The sequence below is a fragment of the Panicum virgatum genome, chromosome 9K (assembly GCF_016808335.1).
Source record: "Panicum virgatum strain AP13 chromosome 9K, P.virgatum_v5, whole genome shotgun sequence".
NCBI classification, from domain to species: Eukaryota; Viridiplantae; Streptophyta; class Magnoliopsida; order Poales; family Poaceae; genus Panicum; species Panicum virgatum.
In genome coordinates, this window is record NC_053144.1 from 63,750,533 (window position 1) to 63,769,466 (window position 18,934).

The 18,934-nt window shown below is 52.3% G+C and overlaps 1 protein-coding gene across 1 annotated transcript; it reads left to right on the top strand.

Moving 5' to 3' along the window:
• Positions 1–16,393: 16,393 nt before the first annotated feature.
• On the top strand, positions 16,394–18,457 carry LOC120646934 (probable N-acetyltransferase HLS1). Its single transcript, XM_039923470.1, has 3 exons — positions 16,394–16,916; positions 17,143–17,282; positions 17,396–18,457. Exons 1-3 carry the CDS (start codon positions 16,722–16,724, stop codon positions 18,240–18,242), a joined length of 1,182 nt encoding a protein of 393 aa, XP_039779404.1. The 5' UTR covers positions 16,394–16,721; the 3' UTR covers positions 18,243–18,457.
• Positions 18,458–18,934: the final 477 nt, after the last annotated feature.

An 18,934-nucleotide genomic window follows, 5' to 3' on the forward strand; every position in this document is an offset into this window, starting at 1 on the left:
TCTTTTATGTTTATTTTGACTAAATATTTGAAAAATCATAAAAAAAAATAGAAAATAGAAAATCCAATTTTTTTGCACTCCAACTTGAGTAGATCCATGCAGTGAATATATTACAGAAATTTCATCAATATTGGATGACAGAAACTGTAGCTATAAATTAATTACAGAGAAGTATATATCTAAAGGTACAACAAAAAATTGTACTAAAGTATACCATATAATATTTTCACTGCATATATCTACTCATGTGGAGTCTAACAAAATTAGACTTCTCATTTTATATTCTTTTTATGATTTACTATGCCTTTTCAAAGATCCTGTCAAAATAAACAAAAAAAGAAAAAAGAAAAAATGCTGCCACCTCAGCCTCAGCCTCAGCCTCAAACCGCTCCCATGGGCCATGCCAGTGGGCAGTGGCACTCAGCCAGTCAAAGAACTGCCGAGCTTGCCTAACACCCGTCAGCCCACTCTCTCTTTTCTGCATTCTCCGAGGGAAAGAAGTTTTTTCTTTTTTTATATTTTTTAAAAATTAAAATTTCAAAAATATATATCTGTTTTCAAATATTTCAAAAATATACCCCGGTCGCCCTCCCATAGGGCGACAGGCCCAATGTGTAATTTTTTTTTTCAAATTTGCAACGAAGTCCATGGAGAGAAAAAAAAAGGCGGGGGACCTGTCGCCCCCCCCCCCCCCCCCCCACGGGCGATAGGGGCCTGTCGCCCTCCCCTTGGGCGACAGGTCCCTGTCGCCCGTTGGGGGGCGACAGGCCCCCCCTTTTTTTTCTCGGACTTTTATTTTTGCAGGGACCTATTTTGAGCTATTCGAGCGTGTATTCGTCATCATCGTCGGCAAGATCTCGGCCGCTAACTCCTACCGCACGTTACTTGTCCTTCATTAAATCACGGAAAAAAATCGCAAGAACTTCCCTTATTTCACGAGCATTATGGAACCCACAAACATAATAAGTTCACATAAATAATATCTATAAAAACAAATGACAAGTAACCTACCACAATCATAAACATCGGATACAAATAAGCGGTCCACAGCTATCTCATTACAAATAAACATCATATACATCTAACCACCCCTAGGGCGTCGGACCCTCTTAGCCCTCTGCTGGGCACGGACATGTCCCTCGGAGTAGGTGAGAACATCCGGAGACCTCACCTGTCGCTCAGGACGCGCAAGGGGCTGCGGTGTCTGCTGCTGAGAGATCCCAAGTGGTGCTCCTCCTAGCTGTGAATACCCCAAGACATCGGGGTCACCTTGCGCGGCAGGCTCTTCTGGACTCAAGCTGTCGAAGTCGTCTAAGGTGAATGTCTCGTTATCTGGTCGAAAGGAGGAAGAAGAAGGTCCGGCGCCCGCATCGGGGTAGAATCCTACGCAAAAAATATGGATGTTAGCGTACGCTCGTATATTTCGTAATGACATGTAGAAACCTGAAATACGAAACATAAATTAACCTGTGCACGCCGGTATCTGTGGCCCCGGTACCATCCCTGGATACGGTCCGCCAACTGGTGCTGTCCCTCTAAACATTCCAGTATGGCCGAACGCAGTAGCTGGATCGTATCCTGTATGTGATATTAGTAAATATGTAGGAACACTTGATGTAATTTTAAAGAGATATGTACGTTACCTGTACTTGGGAAGAACTGCGACGTCGGCCCGTGTATGGTCGACGGACACGGGAACGACGACGACGCCTGAGACGACCCGTGGCTGTCTTCGTACTGCACACGGCTTCCGAAGTTGTGCGTTACCTGACGCAACTGATCACGCTGCCTCGACCATGCCTCTATCTGCTCAAACTGGGTCATTGGGGATCCGGCACGTACCCTCGTCAGGTAAGTCGAGCAGTCCGTCTCCATCATGTTGCAAAGGCGAAACTGCATCAATTCAGTAAAGTTACAAACACATGAATTATCTTATGAATATGATTATATATATATGCAAATATGATCAAGAGACTCACCAGCGCCAGCTAGTGCCTCCACGTGGTGCCGGGCATAGCCATCCTGAGGCTTCGCCTGGTGTGGCTGCGGGTGAGTGTCAACAAAAACCAGACGAGCCCGAGTCCGGGGTAAGTACCAGGTGAGGTAAGCCCTAAAGGAGCTATCTGTGTGTGGTCCTGTTGGATGGACCAAGTGCTCGTCTGCCTGTTCCCATTGGTCCACCCACGGCTGGATCTTGGTGAGCCAATCATCAGAGCACGGCAAGCCACTCCTTGACAACCTACAAAGTGGACCACGAAGAATCGTTAGAATCGACACGAATGTATGAGCCAACTTCATTCATAATTACCTGTGGTCCTGGCGACTGACACGCTCCAACGCGGTGGGCACCGGAAACTCCTGGCGCTGCCCAAACTGTCTCCTGACTCTCCAGGGGCAATATGCCTCAACCGCGATGTCATAAACCAGGACGGCGGAAGTAAGCCACAGGCTCGCATTCGCGGAGCAGTGCGAAGACAGGCCTGCTGGTGCACGGGTAGCCACAGCCTCTGGGCTGTAAGGCTCCCAGACAACGTCCTCGGGCGTCAGCATGTCGAGCTCCGAAACAAACTCAGGATATGCGCGTTTAACCCGCGCATGTGCCCAGGACCTCTGCATTCCGAATAAGTAAAATTAAAAGTGCGCTAATACATCATGTAACAATGAATAACAAAATTAGGTTTGTTGCGAACATACCTGACGCCAGATCCAGATAGTTCCCATAGTGGGCCTCTCGTCCTCCTCGTCGCCGTACATGCCCCCGTGGTAAGGCTCGTGGCTGACCAAGGGGCGACCAACGGCTAGCCTCTCGTACGACCAAAGCTGTAGCAGTAGTGGGCACCCTGATAGGATAGCGTTCCCATGTGTCTTCATGCACCCATCGCAGAGTCCACGGTAAGTGGCTGCAAGTACCGCCTCACCCCAGCTGTAGGGCGGTACGTCCTCGTCCCCATCCGCAATCTCCCGTGCATACGGAAGGAGAATCCTATCGACCGAGTTGCCATGAGTGTTATTGAACATGATGTAACCAAACAACCAAAGTAGGTACGCCTCCAGCGATCTGATCACACTGTACTCGCCGGCATCCGCAGCCAAAAGGGCAGGCTGCATAAACAATTAAGATAAATAGTTTCAACTATCAATGGAACATGTGAATTGTAACAATTAAATTTATATTTGGAATGAATACGTACTGTAAACTGTAGGAACCAGGTCTTCGAAGGACCTGCTGCTCGCGGGTGCGGGTTGATCGGACCTGCTTCATCCACGCGGTCAACCAGGGCAAAACGGGCCTCCAGCTCATCCTTCCATGAGGCCGCCACCACACGCGGACCTACAGCCTCCCCGACGATAGGGAGGCCGAGGAGGTAGGCCACGTCCTGCAGCGTAGGAGTCATCTCCCCACACGGGAGGTGGAACGTGTGTGTCTCCGGCCTCCATCTGTCAACGAGCGCCGTCAGGAGGGATCGGTCGAGCTGAATAGGCCCAACCTCGACAAGACGGCTCAGAGTCAGTAGGCCGGCCTCACGTAACCTGCAAAAAAACAAAAAATGTCGAAACAAAGGAATACCGGCGAATACATAAGTCATAAACAATAATATTTCATTACTATACCGGTCACACCAATCGTTGTGTATAGAGATCGCCTCGCCGGGTGGACGAGGACGTAGCACCTCTAGGGCTCGGTGCTCAACAGCTGCAAAGTAAGACCTGTGGCTCGAGTCGATCACTGGGTCTAGCAAGGAGTCCATCTCCATACCTGCATTCAAAAATATATGAGAACACATAGCTAAATATATATTTCATACAAACTAGACACATAAATACAATAATACTTCATTACATACCTGCCATATTTCATTACTACATATTACAAATAATGAAATACAATTGTGGATCATGACACCGAATGCCTTCCACGAGCAATTCTCGCCGATGCTCATCTGAACGTAGGAGGTGCTCCATCTCTGGGATTTCCGGAAGGACCGACGTCAGCAGCATCGTGAAGTGCATTCTGAGGACACTTCTTGTAGTTGTGACTCAATGATCCACATTGGCTGCAACGTTTTTGTGCCTTGCTTGCTTCCGACTCGTCCATACCATTCCGAATACGACGTGTCTGACGGCGGCCTTTGCCTTTCTTAGTGGCTGGATCAGGAATAAACATCTTATTCTCATTATCCTGAGTGAAAGGCCCCACAATTCCAATCCCGTATACCTCATGTCCCCATGTGGATACAGCTGCTTCCTTGCTGAAGTACGGTGAAACAAATAGTCCTGGCTGTAACGCAGACTCTGCACATGCCGCAATGAGATGGGAGTATGGCATATGCAATAACTTAGGCTTCATGCAGGAGCAGAATGCTTTGCCATCAACTGTAATCAAACTCTCCTGTACCACTCTATCTCTACGGATACCACGACCACTTCTATCCTTACATAGAACCTCAAATCTATGCTCCATTGTACCTGTGGATATGACGCGGTGCAGTTTTGCCTTTTCAATCTTCTCTTGCATATATTGTGTCACTCTTTTGCAAAACTGAATTTAGGGGTTGCTGATGTTTATGCTTGCAGCCGTGTAACGCTCTCTGAAATACTTCATGCACCCATACATGATGAACTCAACAATTCCCACAAGTGGAAAGGCACGACAAGAACGCATAACCATATTGAAACACTCTGCATGGTTCGTTGTCTGAATACCATACCGTATTCCGTTGGTATCATAAAGGAATGACCATTTCTCCTTAGGTGCACATCGAATCCAGTGTGAAAATGGCTTCTCAATTGAATCCCTAGCCTCTGCAGCCTGACTCGTGCCTGCTCCTGATGCCCTTACCTTCACTAGCTCTGCAGTCAACTGATCAAGCATCTGCCATAATGCATTGAATTTTCTCTGTTGATTTTGGGTGCACAACCTCTTAAACAGGTTCTTAAGATCCTTGTTCTTGAAGTGTTCATAGAAGTTTGCACCCATATGCCTAATGCACCACCTGTTTTGGACATCAGGCCATAATGGAGGCGTTGTCGCAGTTCCACATTGCAATTTCAGTATTGATTGCAGGATACCTGCATGCCTATCACTAATAAGGCACACATCTGGACGTGCAGCAACAACATGATTCTTCACTCGTTCAAGGAACCAATACCAACTGTCTATGTTCTCATTCTCAACAAATGCAAATGCGAGCGGAACAATTTGGTTGTTACAATCTACACCGATTGCGGTGAGTATCTGACCTTTATACCTTCCAGTCAAAAATGTGCCATCAATGCAGATCACCGGAAGACAAAACTGAAATGCTCTAACAGAAGCACCTATGCAAAAGAAGGCTCGTTGCATAATTCTTTGTCCCCTAGTCACGGCTGGTAAAAGGTATGTGTCATAAAAGCTTCCAGGATTTCTAGCAGCAACCTGGGATAACATACGAGATAGGTTATCATATGATGCCTCGTATGTGCCGAACCGCATCTCGAACACCCTTTGTTTAGCCCGCCATGCCTTCAAATAACTGATTGTGTACTGGTAAGTCTGCTCAATGTGTCGAATAATCATTTTTGGCTCATAATTTAGGTTGTCCATAATAAACCCATATATTTGCTTTGCAACAAAGTCGCATGATATATTGCGATGCGAGGGAATAACTTCTGACAGCAAACAAGTGTGCTCTGTGACAATGGAACATTTCCAGTTTGACTTCCATTTTCCCTTGAATGCATGTACTCGCCATGGACATCCAGCATTCACACACTTCACCTCATATTCTTTACTGCCAGACTTCATGACTCTGAATTCTCGTTTCAATGAGATTGCCCATAGTCTCACAGCATCTTTTACGGCTTCAATGTTTGGATATGTTGCACCTTGCACTACCTCATTCCCTCTGTACTCCCACTCCTGATTTCGTACATCTTCTGCGATATGTCTGCCAAAACCATGCTCTTTCCACTCTTTTGGCAATGAGTACTGCTCGTCATCAGATGAGTCCTCATATTCTTCCATCTCTATTGCGGTTTGGTCTTCTGCCTCCATCTCGTCCACAATGCTATGTATCCTCTCTCCCTCATCAGCAAGGCCCTGTGGTCTCATGTTTTGGTTCTCTGTCTCTTCTGACTCATCTTGCTCAACATAATTGGTCTCTCTTCGAATACTCGGAGTTCCTTGATCTGCACAATGTTGGATTTCATTTTGTGTCTTATCCCGGATTTGAATAAGAATGGCCAGAGGCCACCCACGCTCTAGAGCTGCTTGCATGTACTTCTGCCAGTCATCAGTGCTGTGTATCATCATTAATTCCCATAATTCACTTTCTACCTCCCAATTAACAAGAGACTGAACAGTGATCACATGTGTCAACGGATCAACATGGAACCCACGCTGCAGCCACTTACATATGGAACCAAAACTCCTTTCCAGAGGTTTATCTATGCCGCTAGATGTGCGCTTAAAGGCAGAAAGATCTACTCCATTTGGCCCATACATAACATTGTATTCACCATAAAATACTTGAAACTGCATTTTGCTCGACATATCTGTATATCACATAATACTTATCGAGTTATACTCTTTACTTCACTACCTTATTCAATAATCCGTAAAAACTAAGTATGGAATTCAACTATAACGTATAAGTATTCATAACTACGTGATGACTCTCGAATTCTATACTGCATATGCCAAATTCTATTCTAAATCATAATTAATTTATAAACATGTCTCTAATAGCACTGCAATTGTAATAATAAATGCGTAGAACTAATTTTCTAAACTAATTTACTACTACGTAACTACAAACTAAAGTATCATTGAACTCCTACTTAAATGGATCTACTATAGCACTAATTAAATTAAATTACTCATATTTAAATACGTAGTACTTAAATATAACAATATTTAAACTAAATGTACTAACCTGCAGATCACAAGTGCTGACGCTTTCCTTCTCCTCACTCCTCTCTTTTTTTTCTGGATTTTTGGTGGAATTTTCGGGCTCAAATGAGGAGGGAAGGGGAGGGCTGGGGCTTTTATAAGGGGGGAGACCCCGGTCGCCCGCGGGGGGGGGGGGGGGGGGGGGGCGACAGGCCCCCTGTCGCGACTGTGGGCCGGGCCCAGCGGCGGTCGCCCGTGGGCCGGGCGACAGGCCCCTGTCGCCCCCCAACGGGCGACAGGGCTTGTTTTTTTTTCTCCAGGGACTTCGTTGCAAATTTGAAAAAAAAAATTTACACATTGGGCCTGTCGCCCTATGGGAGGGCGACCGGGGTATATTTTTGAAATTTTTGAAAACGGATATATATTTTTGAAATTTTAATTTTTTTTTAAATATAAAAAAGAAAAAAGTTCAAGCCTTTCGCCGTTCACTCTAGCAAGCCAGCCGGCCGCTCAGTTTTTTCCAGGCTAGCGAGCTGCAAATCGCGGCTTCAATCATGAGATACCTCCTTGGCCCATATCTGACTTTGATCAGCCCACTTGCCGAAAGAGACGACGAGACTGCTGGGTCTCTCTCTCTCTCTAGCAAGCTTGCTGAAAAAAAAAGGCAGGGCGCAAAACGTCTGAACAAAACCCTTAAATGCCGGCGTGCACTTCAGCCTCGCACACTTTGTTGACCCAGCAATTGTAACGAAATTGCCAGAGATTCAGACAGGGTGCATGGTACCGAACGGTCGTGACTCATGTAACCCTCAATTAAGGTCATTAGTTTCAAACTCACACGACAAAGTACAAAACCAAAACTTCTCCTGTCAGCCTGGGCCGGACGGTCTGACCGGTCGAGACAACCGGTCTGACCGATTAAACTGGGTTTCAACCGTTTTGGGCCCCACAGTATTTAAACCACATTCTCTCTCTCACCGACTCCTTCACCCTCACCATGCTCAGGTCGCCTGCTGAGCTCTCTCCCTCTCATTTTTCTTCTCCAAACCCTACTCCCCAAATCCTTCCTCTCCATTTGATCCAAGGCCGAGGAGAGCTCTAAATCCACGTGGGGGATCATCTCTGCCATGTGCTCCTTCCCGGAGTGAAGTGGAATCCGAGTTTTTCATGGGGAAGAGGCTCATTCAAGGTATTTTGCTAGGGATGGTCGATCTCCTCTTCTAGATGGTATTAGGTGATTCCCTCCGGTCATATACGTTCCAATGTATCCCTGAACTGGTTCCTAGTAGGATTTTAGGATTAGTGGCCGGATTTCACCACGATATGGATTTTAGCTTTTGTTCTGGGTAGTACCGGTTTGACCGGTCGGAGTGACCGGTCTAACCGGTGGCATGGTTGAATTAAGTGTGACCGGTCTGACCGGTCGGATGGACCGGTCTGACCGGTGGGGTATTGGCTGAGTGGGTGAAATACGGGGTAGTTGGTACAAATGGTTAGAAATTAATTGGGTTATTAGTTACTCATAATTTTTGTAAATCATGCATGCCTTCTCATGTCATGTGCATATGTGTAGCAGCCGCGGCAGAGAAGGTTGTGTACGAGGTGGTTGCGGAGCCACAGGAGCCGCAGGGGCAAGCCCTGCAGCAGAAGGATCGTGGGGAGTCGGCCCAAGGCCCATCTCACCCTAGCACTGAGCCGCAGACTCAAGGCAAGCCCCGGTACACATCCTATTATTTTAAATTATGACACCTATATACATAACTAATACTTGTGCATTAGGTTTATGAATGGTTTGGAACCCTAGTTGCATGATCCATAGGATTCCCTGAGTTATACTAGTATGTATAGGACGATATAAGTGCTATACTTAATGGTTTTCCGGTAGAAGATGAGTGATCTCTTGCACTCGCGAGATATAGGATGTTTAGAAGTCGAGTAATTTCCGGTTACTCGCGAGATATGAGATATAATTATATTCCAGTACATGAGATGTTGAATTTGACATGGAATAAATGGAGAATTGAGACCGGACGGGAAATGATGAGGATACATAGGAATGGCAACATGACAGGGTTCCTGGGTGTCTTAGTCCCGTCTGTGTCGATTAAGGACCGGTCGTTGTCGGCAGTGCTGATCGGGGATTGAATTGTACTAACCATATGCCGGGAGTAGGAGGTAGTCGAAACCGGTAAGCCGAGTACTGCCTTGCTTCGAAAGTACAGGACTCCATCTCACCTCCTAGGGTGGTCGAGTAGTCGCGGAGAAACGGGGATGCATATATTACTTTTGGTGGTCTCACGTTGAGCTCGGCTGACCATATGATGGTGGGGCGGTCCTGTAGTTCGAGGCGAGGGAGGGGAAAGGTCGGTGCGTGGGGTCCGACGGGGCTTTAGCGTGCCGTGTTGGTTAGGTCCACCTTGCAAGGTTAAATCGAATCGATTCGCCGTGTCTCGCGGTTATGAGGGCCTTGATCTCTTTGTTGCATCGTAGCAAAATGTTAGAATGTAAGTTATTTATGTGTGTCTATATATATATATAATCTTGGACACATTGAGATATTTGGATTGCACCACCATGTTTGCTATAGTTGATCCCTGCAAATATTAGATTAGAGTTAATTGAATTCATATATAATCTGAGGTTAAAATACTGAAACTAAGGAATTACTTTAGTCGCTTTTCTGCAAAATAACCACCAGCCAAAAGCCTCACATGTCTAGATATGTGGGCTAAGTTATACCCACTGGTCAGGTAAGTCTTGCTGAGTATTAGTTGCTCAGGGTTTGTTACCGCCATATTTTATTTCAGGGCACCCAGATGTCGATTTCTGCCCTTACTGCGTCAAATTTATCCGCAGAGATGCAGAGGGGTGGGAAGTGATGGACCGAGACCAGTAGGTCAGGAGGCTGAGGGGTTGCGCATGCGTGGGCTAGACGCGCACCCTGTCTGTTTTGTTGGACCGGTCTGACCGGTGGCTACGTGGGGAGCTTCATGCAGACCGGTCTGATCGGTTGGTCGAACCGGTCTGACCGGTTGTCTAAAGGCTGAACATTAGAGGTGTTGTGGTATCTTTTTCGTTTAAATTTGGCATTCCTATTGTAAAGTTGTAAATTATTCTATTTATGTAAACTTTGTAAAACTATTGTAGTTGGAGTTTAGATTGTAAAAGTTATGTAGTATTTATGTCGTGTTGTTGTATTTTCAAGTATTTATCGTACTTGTACTATCTGCGTCCGCCTTCGCGTGGGACTGCCGGTGTTGTTTCGATCGGGTGTGGGTTGAGAAAGGATCGCCAAATTAAACCGTTAAGCTAATGCGTCTGATGTGTTCAAATGACGGCCATTACACTTAATTAGAGTTTTAATTTAGCGGTTACGTCACAACTCATCACCCATGTCCCATCTGCATGCGCATTGACTTGAGCAGTGCGGTAAGCACAGCAGACATGGGCATTCTCCACACGGGACTTGGGCTCCCGGTCCCATGCACCGACGACCTCGCCCCCTCCAGCTTTTTTGCAATTCGGAATACGAAATCAGACTGACTGACTCCACGAATTCCTATGTTCGCTGTACTCTTCTGGACTCCGGGCTTCTGTCAGTTGAAGGAGATAACTGAATGCGCTGGTCGACCCCATGCTGCAGCGCGGTTGTTCCCCACGGTCGACAGCAACGCTCGTACTACGCGTTCGGTTATACAGTTCTGTTGCTGCAACGGACGGGTGACGCGGGTGACGACCTGGAAAGCGTCCTGGCGGTTGCAATGGCCGGCGAGTTGAGCTCACGCCTTGCCAGCCTGCTCTGCTCATCACGGCACGCATAACGCCTTCCACCTGAAGATCGTGACGAGAAGAAGGGACCGAGAGTTAGTTGGACGGTGCCTGACAGTAAACTCGGTCCCCGGCGACGTTTACTTTGACACTTGACATGCCTGGGCGCCGCACGATTAGTTGGCACTGGGCCACTGGAGCAGCAAGCACCTGCACAATGTGCTCGTCGTGGGCACTGCGCGTGGCATGCGGTCGTCCATGGTGAGTTGCACTGGTGACCCTGACCAGTGACCACCGACCGTCTGACCAGTGACCACGGCATGGCATGGCTGTTGAACTAGCTAGCAAGCGTGAGGAATGGTGGTGCTTGGGACCAGCACCAGCTAGGTGGCACCACGCATGGCGCGCGCGCGGGCCACTGGAGCAGCAAGCACCTGCACAATGTGCTCGTCGTGGGCACTGCGCGTGGCATGCGGTCGTCCATGGTGAGTTGCACTGGTGACCCTGACCAGTGACCACCGACCGTCTGACCAGTGACCACGGCATGGCATGGCTGTTGAACTAGCTAGCAAGCGTGAGGAATGGTGGTGCTTGGGACCAGCACCAGCTAGGTGGCACCACGCATGGCGCGCGCGCGTGATGGGCGTTCTGGTCGACTGCTCAGCTACGTCTCACGGTCTCAGACCCCGCTTCGCGTTTCGTCACCGCGCACACGTCAGCCGGAAGCATCTTCGATCGAGTTGTGACGCCACTGCTAGCAAATTAGTTCAACCTACTGATAACTAGTAGTATACAGTAGTATCCAATTACGAGCTCTGTCACCCCTGGCGACACATGGTACAATGCGCACGTAACAACCCGGCGTACGGCGAGGCAACGACCACGGCGCGCCGCCGCCCTCGCGTGCCACCAGCGAGCGATAGATCGCCGTCGGCGTGCGCGCCCACATGTCTGGCCGCGCATCCTCCACGGCCCTCTACGCGCGCCGTGGCGTGTGATCATCTGGCCGCGCGGCGTGCGGCCCCGGTGCGCCGCGGTCGCTACCTGCCCGGGGACGGGGACGCGGGGGAGCTCTGGCCCGCCGCCGCCCTAGGCTCGACCGCCACCGTCGCGGTCCTCCTCGGGCGCGCGAGCGCGTCCACGTCGACGTCGGAACGTGCCACACGTAAGGCCTGCCCCAGCCGCCACCCCTGCTCGCTTCACCGGACGCTAGGGCAGAGCTTAGATTCGCCAGCCGGCGCCCCCACACACCGCGCCGATACCGGATCAGTTCCGGTCGGCTGTCTGTCGCGCACTCACCTGTACGTGTGCCCCCGCCATAACTGCGCTACGCGACGGTTGGCGCCCAGCCGCTCACCACGGGTCCGTCCGGGGCCTCGTCTCGCGTCGCGTCCTCATCCCCCCGCCGCCATCTCGCCGCGCGGCCGTTACCTGAAACGGCGGCCGGCGGCGCCGCGCCCGCCTCTTTCTGCCGTTTCTGCAGCTTTCGTTCGTTTTATGCCTGCCACTGCCAGCCAGCCAGCCAGCATCGCTCTGGCTCCATTCAGCCAAGCCAAGCCCAATCATCGGGCCCGACCGAGTCCGCGTCACGTGGAAAGATCCCAAGCTGCGCACGCCGCCAGCCGCGAAACTGAATCCAACCACGCGGCTACCCCGCTCCGCGCTACGGGACACCGGCCACCTTTCCACTTGTTCGATAAAGCTGGCTTTTCCACTTGCGCGTTATCCGAACCGCGAGCGCACGGCCACCACGATCGGCGAGGTAAAAAAAAAATCCTCTCGGCAACAGCGGACGGCGACGGCGGCGGCCGTGGCATCGCGCCGTCAGGTAGGTGTAGGTCCCGGCCCCGGGCGCGCAGGCCCCCAGGGCGTAGGGCGGGACGGCAGCGCGCGCGCACGGGCAGGCATCGGATTCGGCCGGCCAGCTTCTCCCGGCAGGCAGCCGCCGCTTGCCCCGGGCGCCGCACATGTCCTATCGCCCAGCCCAGTGGCACGTACGATACGAACTAGTACTAGCGTCGCATGGCGCTGCTGCAGGAGGTACTAGTAACCAACAAAAAGAGAGGAGGGAGGGGGGCAGGCAGCGGATAGGGATGTTGCGCAAATAATGGGAATGGCCTCGTGGCGATCCCGACCGGCAGCGTCCAAGATGCATCTCTCTACTCTCTAGTGATGATCTACGTAGATCCATCCATTTGCAAAAGACGCCATCCTGCGTGGCTCTGTCGCGTAACTGAACCTACGTTCTTCCCAGCTTTTTTTCTAGATGTTTGAGATGAAAAAAGACACACCCGTTCAGCCGTTCTACAGGGGTGCACAACTCAGAGGAGGCCCACTGTTTAGGGGATGAGGAGAAACGAACGGGACAGTTGCTGGTAGCCGGTCAAGGGGCCAAGCATCAGCTGCAGCAAGTACTAGCGAGCAGTGTTTTTTCTTGGTCGGTCCAAACACATCGCCCATCTATTATCTTATTTGGCCAGCAAATGGAGCCTCCACGTTCTCTCTCAAAATCTTAATCGGAGAAAAATAAAAAATACCAACCACTGTCATTACGATAAAAAATAAAAAATCACCCACCAATGCCATTATGAAAAAATAAATATAAAATACTATTTAGCTATATATCAGTTACAAATATATACTATTAATAAAACTAAAGCTAACAGCAATCAATCAAAATAAAATAAAAATAAGAATAATTATCTACATAATATTATTAAAGCTCAACAAATCAAATTGTTATTATAGGTAGATCATAGCTGAATAATTTTAATCAACAATAAGACATAATTTATGATAATGAACAGAATGATGTATGGTAAAAAAATAGTATAACCTTTAATTAAGGATACAACGACATACGAATTTTTGAATTTTCAATATATCAGCTACAAATATATACTATTAATAAAACTAAAGCTAACAACAATCAATCAAAACAAAATGAAAATAAGAATAATTATCTGCATAATATTATTAAAGCTCAACAAATCAAATTATTATTATAGGTAGATTATAGTTGAATTGTTTTAATCAACAATAAGACATAATTTACGATAATGAACATAATGATGTATGGTAAAAAAATAGTATAACCTTTAAGTAAGGATACAACGACATGCAAATTTTTGAATTTTCAATACTAGCCGTGCAAATGCGCAGACTATACGCCTAGTTCCGTTGAGTTGGCCAGGAACGAAAAGTCAGTTACTCGTTCTTCTGGGACAACATACCAGACTAGAGAGTTAAAAAAAAGAAAAAAGTCCACTTTTGGCCCCTCAACTCTTTGCGAAGTCTAATTTTAACCCTCAACTATAAAACCGTCTAGTACCTCAACTGTTAAAACCGTTCACTTTTAGCACCTGGGCGAGGGATAGGCTGTTTTGACCGATGTTTAGTGGTTTTGACCACGCCACGTTGGCATTGACCGCCACGTAGTCATATGGGGGCCCGCGCGTCACCCACTCATTCCCTCCCTCTCCATCCAGGTGCGCACAGCGCCTCCCCTCCCTCTCCCGAGCTCGTGCGGCGGCGCTTCTCTCCCTCCCTCTCCCGTGCCTCCCTCTCCCCGGCTAGCCCCAGTGCATCTCCGGTGCCCCGGCGCACGCACGGCATGGTCTGGGACGGGGCAAAGCTCACCAGGGGCTCGGGCGGAGGGAAGCTGCAGCGGAGGAGCGGCACGGAGAGCAACAGCAGCGACGGGCGGAAGCCGACGGCGGGGAGGTGCTGCAGGAGGGGAATCGGTCGGGTGAGCACTAAAATCGACGGAGAGGAGGAAGGAGAAGGTGTGGGCGCGAGGAATCAAGATGGGGCTCACCGGAGGAGGCAAATCGCGGATGGCCGGATTTGGGGAATAAGATTTCGCGGCGATGGAGGTACTCGACGCGCTCCGACCGGGGCTCCCGGTCGTACCGCGCGTGCGCCGTGCCACGGATCCGGTGGCGTGGGCGAGGCGGCGGGGCCTGAGGACGCCGAGATGATGATGCCGCCGCCCGTATCCACCCACGCCGGCCGCCTCAGCTTGGGCCCCCAGCCCGCCTATGCCGGTCGCCTCATCGTGCGCCTCCTGGCTGTCCGCCCCATCTGCATCGTCGCGCGAGTCGAGTGCCGCCAGGACCAGGGCTGCAGTGCCGGCCACCTCCTCGTGAGGAAAAAAAATAGGGGATGGGCGCGTGTCGGGTCCTCTGCTCAGGCCGCCACCATCCGCCGAGCGTCCTCGTGCTCGCCGCGCTGCTCCTGCGTGGCGGTGGCGGGAGCCACCACCTCGCGCTCCTGGCGGCCATGGTGGCCGGCGCGCAGGCGCCACCCAGGTGCGGGCGGGGAGCAGCAGCGGGGGCCGAGGAAGGGGCCTCGCCAGAGTGGAGCGAAGCAGGTGGGCCACCACATCGCCGGAGTAGGCAGGCAGCCACGACCATGACGGCGGCAATGGCGTCGGCGCACGAGGTGGCTCAACCACGCCGACCTCAACGGGCAGCATGGCCACGATGGGCGGCAGCAGCGCGAGGAGGCAGGAAACGGCGACTGGCAAAGGTAGCGCCGCCGCCGAGGCCGGCGGCGTCGACACGTGCAGGCCGACGCCAAGCTTTGCTCTGCTCTGCTCCCTCCCCCCTCTCTCTCTCTGAGTCTCTCCCTCTCTCTCTGGGCTGCCACATCAGCGCCACATGGAGTTTGACCGCCGAAAACCGCCGCCACGTCAGAGTGAAATCCCCAAAACCGGCCTCAGGGTATAAATTGACCGGTTTGTAAAGTTGAGGTACCTAAATTAGACGGTTTGACAGTTAGGGGTTAAAATTAGACTTCGCAAAGAGTTGTGGGGCTAGAAATGGACTTTTTCCTTAAAAAAAACTCAGCAGACTAGCAGAGTACTACTCCTAAACAAGTCCAACGAGTTCCTTCTTTGACAGAAAAAAAACTGGAACCGCCTGTCAGAGCCTGTCCTACTACGGAGCTCTTTGCCTGACCATGCTCGCACCGGGACAAGCTCGAGTCGATAAACAACCCCAGGGGCCGGGGCTAATCGCTGTCGCGTCAGAAGATCTACAAGTTAGATGCTTCAACAGCTTGGCAAGCCAAAAATCAATTCGATACCTGGCTCGTTAGATAAAGTTAACAATCCAGCGAGTTGCGCCTCATGGAGCCAAATACTCGGCCAATACGGAGCACGGTTGCACGGTGCAGAAAGTCAGAAACCCCACTCCCTGGTAGCGCGAAGGCACGGTGAATCCGGCCGTTGGTGCCGCCGTAACGACACCAGTGCCTGGGCACATAGAGAGATAGCACTATGCACTGTAGCAGCGAGCTTTACGCCGAAGGGCGGAGTACGAACCTGAACGAGCAGATACTACTAAACACGAAAAAGGCGCCGGTTTTGTGCCCGCTGGTGCTGCCACTAAGCCCAAGATTTAAGCCGGGGGTAATGCACAGTTAATCCCGCGCGCCTATCATATGCTCCACCCCCACACCACGACCCCTGGACCGGCCGCCGAGGGCGCCCCAATTAATCATCGCACCTCCGCCGCCGGCGAGCCCGACAACGGCTGACGATCGCGGGGAAACGGATGAGGCCGCGGCCAATCCGGCAGCGGATTGGGCGGGCGTCTCGTTTGCTTTTTTTCGCTCGTCATGGGCCTCATGCGCCTGCGCTGCACTTTGCTTTGCTTTTGCTTTGCTCGACCTGAGCGAGCTGCCCCCAGGCATGATTCAGGAGAGCGATATGATCCAGCCGGCAAAGGAGGGGCCGGGACGGGGACTTGGCCTGTGCACGATGGTTTCCCGCTTTTAACCCCCCGGGAATCTGAACGGTTCTCTCTCTCCCTCTCTTTCTCATGGCCGTCGAAAGGAAACCAGAAGGCCAAGAAAGGAAACCGGAAGGCCAGGCGCTAATTAGTGGCGCTGTAGGCATAGCTTTGCTTCTCCATCTTCGCCGCCGCCTATATATACTTGCTACATGCGTATGCAGTGTCCCTGGCTCAATCATATTCCCGGCTTAGCTGCCGACGAGAACTCGAGAGGGTGCAAGCCACTGTAGCTAGAGAGAGGTGTGTAGTGGATACGGAGTGGAAGACGCGCGATCGGTGGTGCCATGAGGGACGAGGAGGACGAGGTTGTGCCGGCGACGGTGGTGATCCGGGAGTACGACCCCAAGACGGACCGCGACGGCACGGACGCCGTCGACCGGGACTGCGAGGTCGGCCCGGGCGGCGGGATGTCGCTGCACGCCGACCTGCTCGGCGACCCCGAAGCCCGCATCCGCCGCTCGCCGCGCTACATCATGCTGGTACGTGTACCGTACATGTGTGTGTGTACGCATGCTGTATTCGTGTACGTGTATACCGTATAGGTACGCGGCCGGCAATGCGCGCGGGTGCTATGATTGGCGCTTAATTGCACGGTTGGACGTAGCTATTAGCCGGGGAGGCGGTGATTGTTTGAATTTTCGCTGCTGGTAGTGGGTTGCTTTTTTTCCCAGTGCCCTGATTGTTTGTTTGATCTCGACATGACAGGTAGCTGAGACGTCCGGCCGGATCGTCGGCCTCATCCGCGGCACCGTCAAGTCCGTCGCCACCGGCGAGAGCCGCCCCGGCGCGCCCGCCTTCGCCAACGTCGGGTACATTCTCGGCCTCCGCGTCGCGCCTTCCCACAGGTGAACTTTTTCACCCTGCTCTGTCCTCTCTCTGTTCTATGTTGGCGAAACCTGTCGGCATTGTAGCTCGAGGTCGATCGATCCATGGATCAATGTGCTTTGTTCGCGCGCAGGCGGATGGGCATCGCGCTGCTGCTGGTGCGGCAGCTGGAGCGGTGGTTCGAGCTCATGGGCGCCGAGTACGCGTACATGGCGACCGACAGGTCCAACGAGGCGTCGCTGCGGCTCTTCACGGCCCGCTGCGGCTACTCCAAGTTCCGGACGCCGTCGCTCCTCGTGCACCCCGTGCACTCGCACCGCCTCAGGGCGCCGCGCCGCGCCACGGTCGTCCGGCTCGGCGCCCGCGACGCCGAGCGGCTCTACCGCAGCCGGTTCGCGCACGTCGAGTTCTTCCCTGCCGACATCGGCGACGTGCTGGACAACGCGCTCTCCCGGGGCACGTTCCTGGCGATCGTCGACAAGGGAGGCTACGAGTGGCGCGGCGTGGACCGCTTCCTGTCCTCGCCGCCGGCGTCGTGGGCGGTGGCGAGCGCATGGGACTGCGGCGGCGTGTTCCGGCTCGAGGTCCGCGGCGCCTCGCGCCTGCGCCGCGCCGCCGCGGCCGCCACCCGCGCGCTGGACCGCGTGGTCAAGTGGCTGCGCGTCCCGTCCGTGCCGGACTTCTTCCGCCCCTTCGCCGGGTGGTTCGTGTACGGCCTCGGCGGCGACGGCCGCGACGCCGCGGTGGCCGCGGAGGCCCTGTTCGCGTCGATCGTCAACATGGCGCGCGGCGCCGCGGCCGCCGTGGCCGTGGAGGTGGCAGCCCTGGACCCGCTCCGCAGCCGCATCCCGCACTGGCGCTGCCTCTCCTGCGCCGAGGACCTCTGGTGCATGAAGCGGCTCGGCGGCCACGCGGACGGATGGGATTGGGCCAGGTCGGCCCCTGGCCGCTCCATCTTCGTGGACCCCCGGGAGGTCTGAGAGTGACTCGGCCGTCGGCTTGCAAGCAGAGCTTCGTGCTCTGTTTTTTTTGTGCCACTGGACTTCAGTTTTGATCTCTTTTTTCTTCCTTGACATTTTGCGACCTCTTGTCCATAAGTCTTAGTTTTGGACGGCCAGATTTCGTCCGGTGACTACCTTTTTGTGGAATCAGGAAGTACGGCAATGGAATGCATCAAACACATACACTTGTCTCATCTCGTCCTTGTCATCTCCATCTTTGCGCCATGACAAGTGTGCGGTGGCGAGGCGATCGATCCCACCCAGCCACGAGTATCATCAAGGCATCAACCGGCGAATGCCACTGCAACCACCGCCGGAATATATGTTCCCCGCTCACGTCCGCGTCCGCGTCGCCCCCATGCCTTTCGGCTTTCGAGCCGTGGCTGCCGCGATGGTGCCGCCGCTGTGGTTGATGACGATCATGAGCGAATCAATAGCCTCCGTTGTCGTCCTCCGCTCGTTTGACCGGCCACACCAGCCATGGCTAGCTGCCTGCGCGCCGTGCAGGCGTGCAGCGGCGTGGGCTGCCGGTACATGTGCTGCGGAGCCTCGGGCCCTCGCCACCGGCACGGACTTTGCACGGAAAAAGCGAGGCGTTGTCGCGACACCGCGTAACGGCGAGCGCCAGTGTGGGCCGACCCGCGGCGGCGGCGCTGCGCAGGGCCCCGGCT

Coding starts and splice junctions, on each gene's coding strand:
- LOC120646934 (XM_039923470.1), top strand. CDS start 16,722: ATGAGGGACGAGGAGGACGAGGTTGTGCCGGCGACGGTGGTGATCCGG. Junction 16,917..17,142: donor CGCCGCGCTACATCATGCTG/GTACGTGTACCG, acceptor TCGACATGACAG/GTAGCTGAGACGTCCGGCCG. Junction 17,283..17,395: donor CGCGTCGCGCCTTCCCACAG/GTGAACTTTTTC, acceptor GTTCGCGCGCAG/GCGGATGGGCATCGCGCTGC.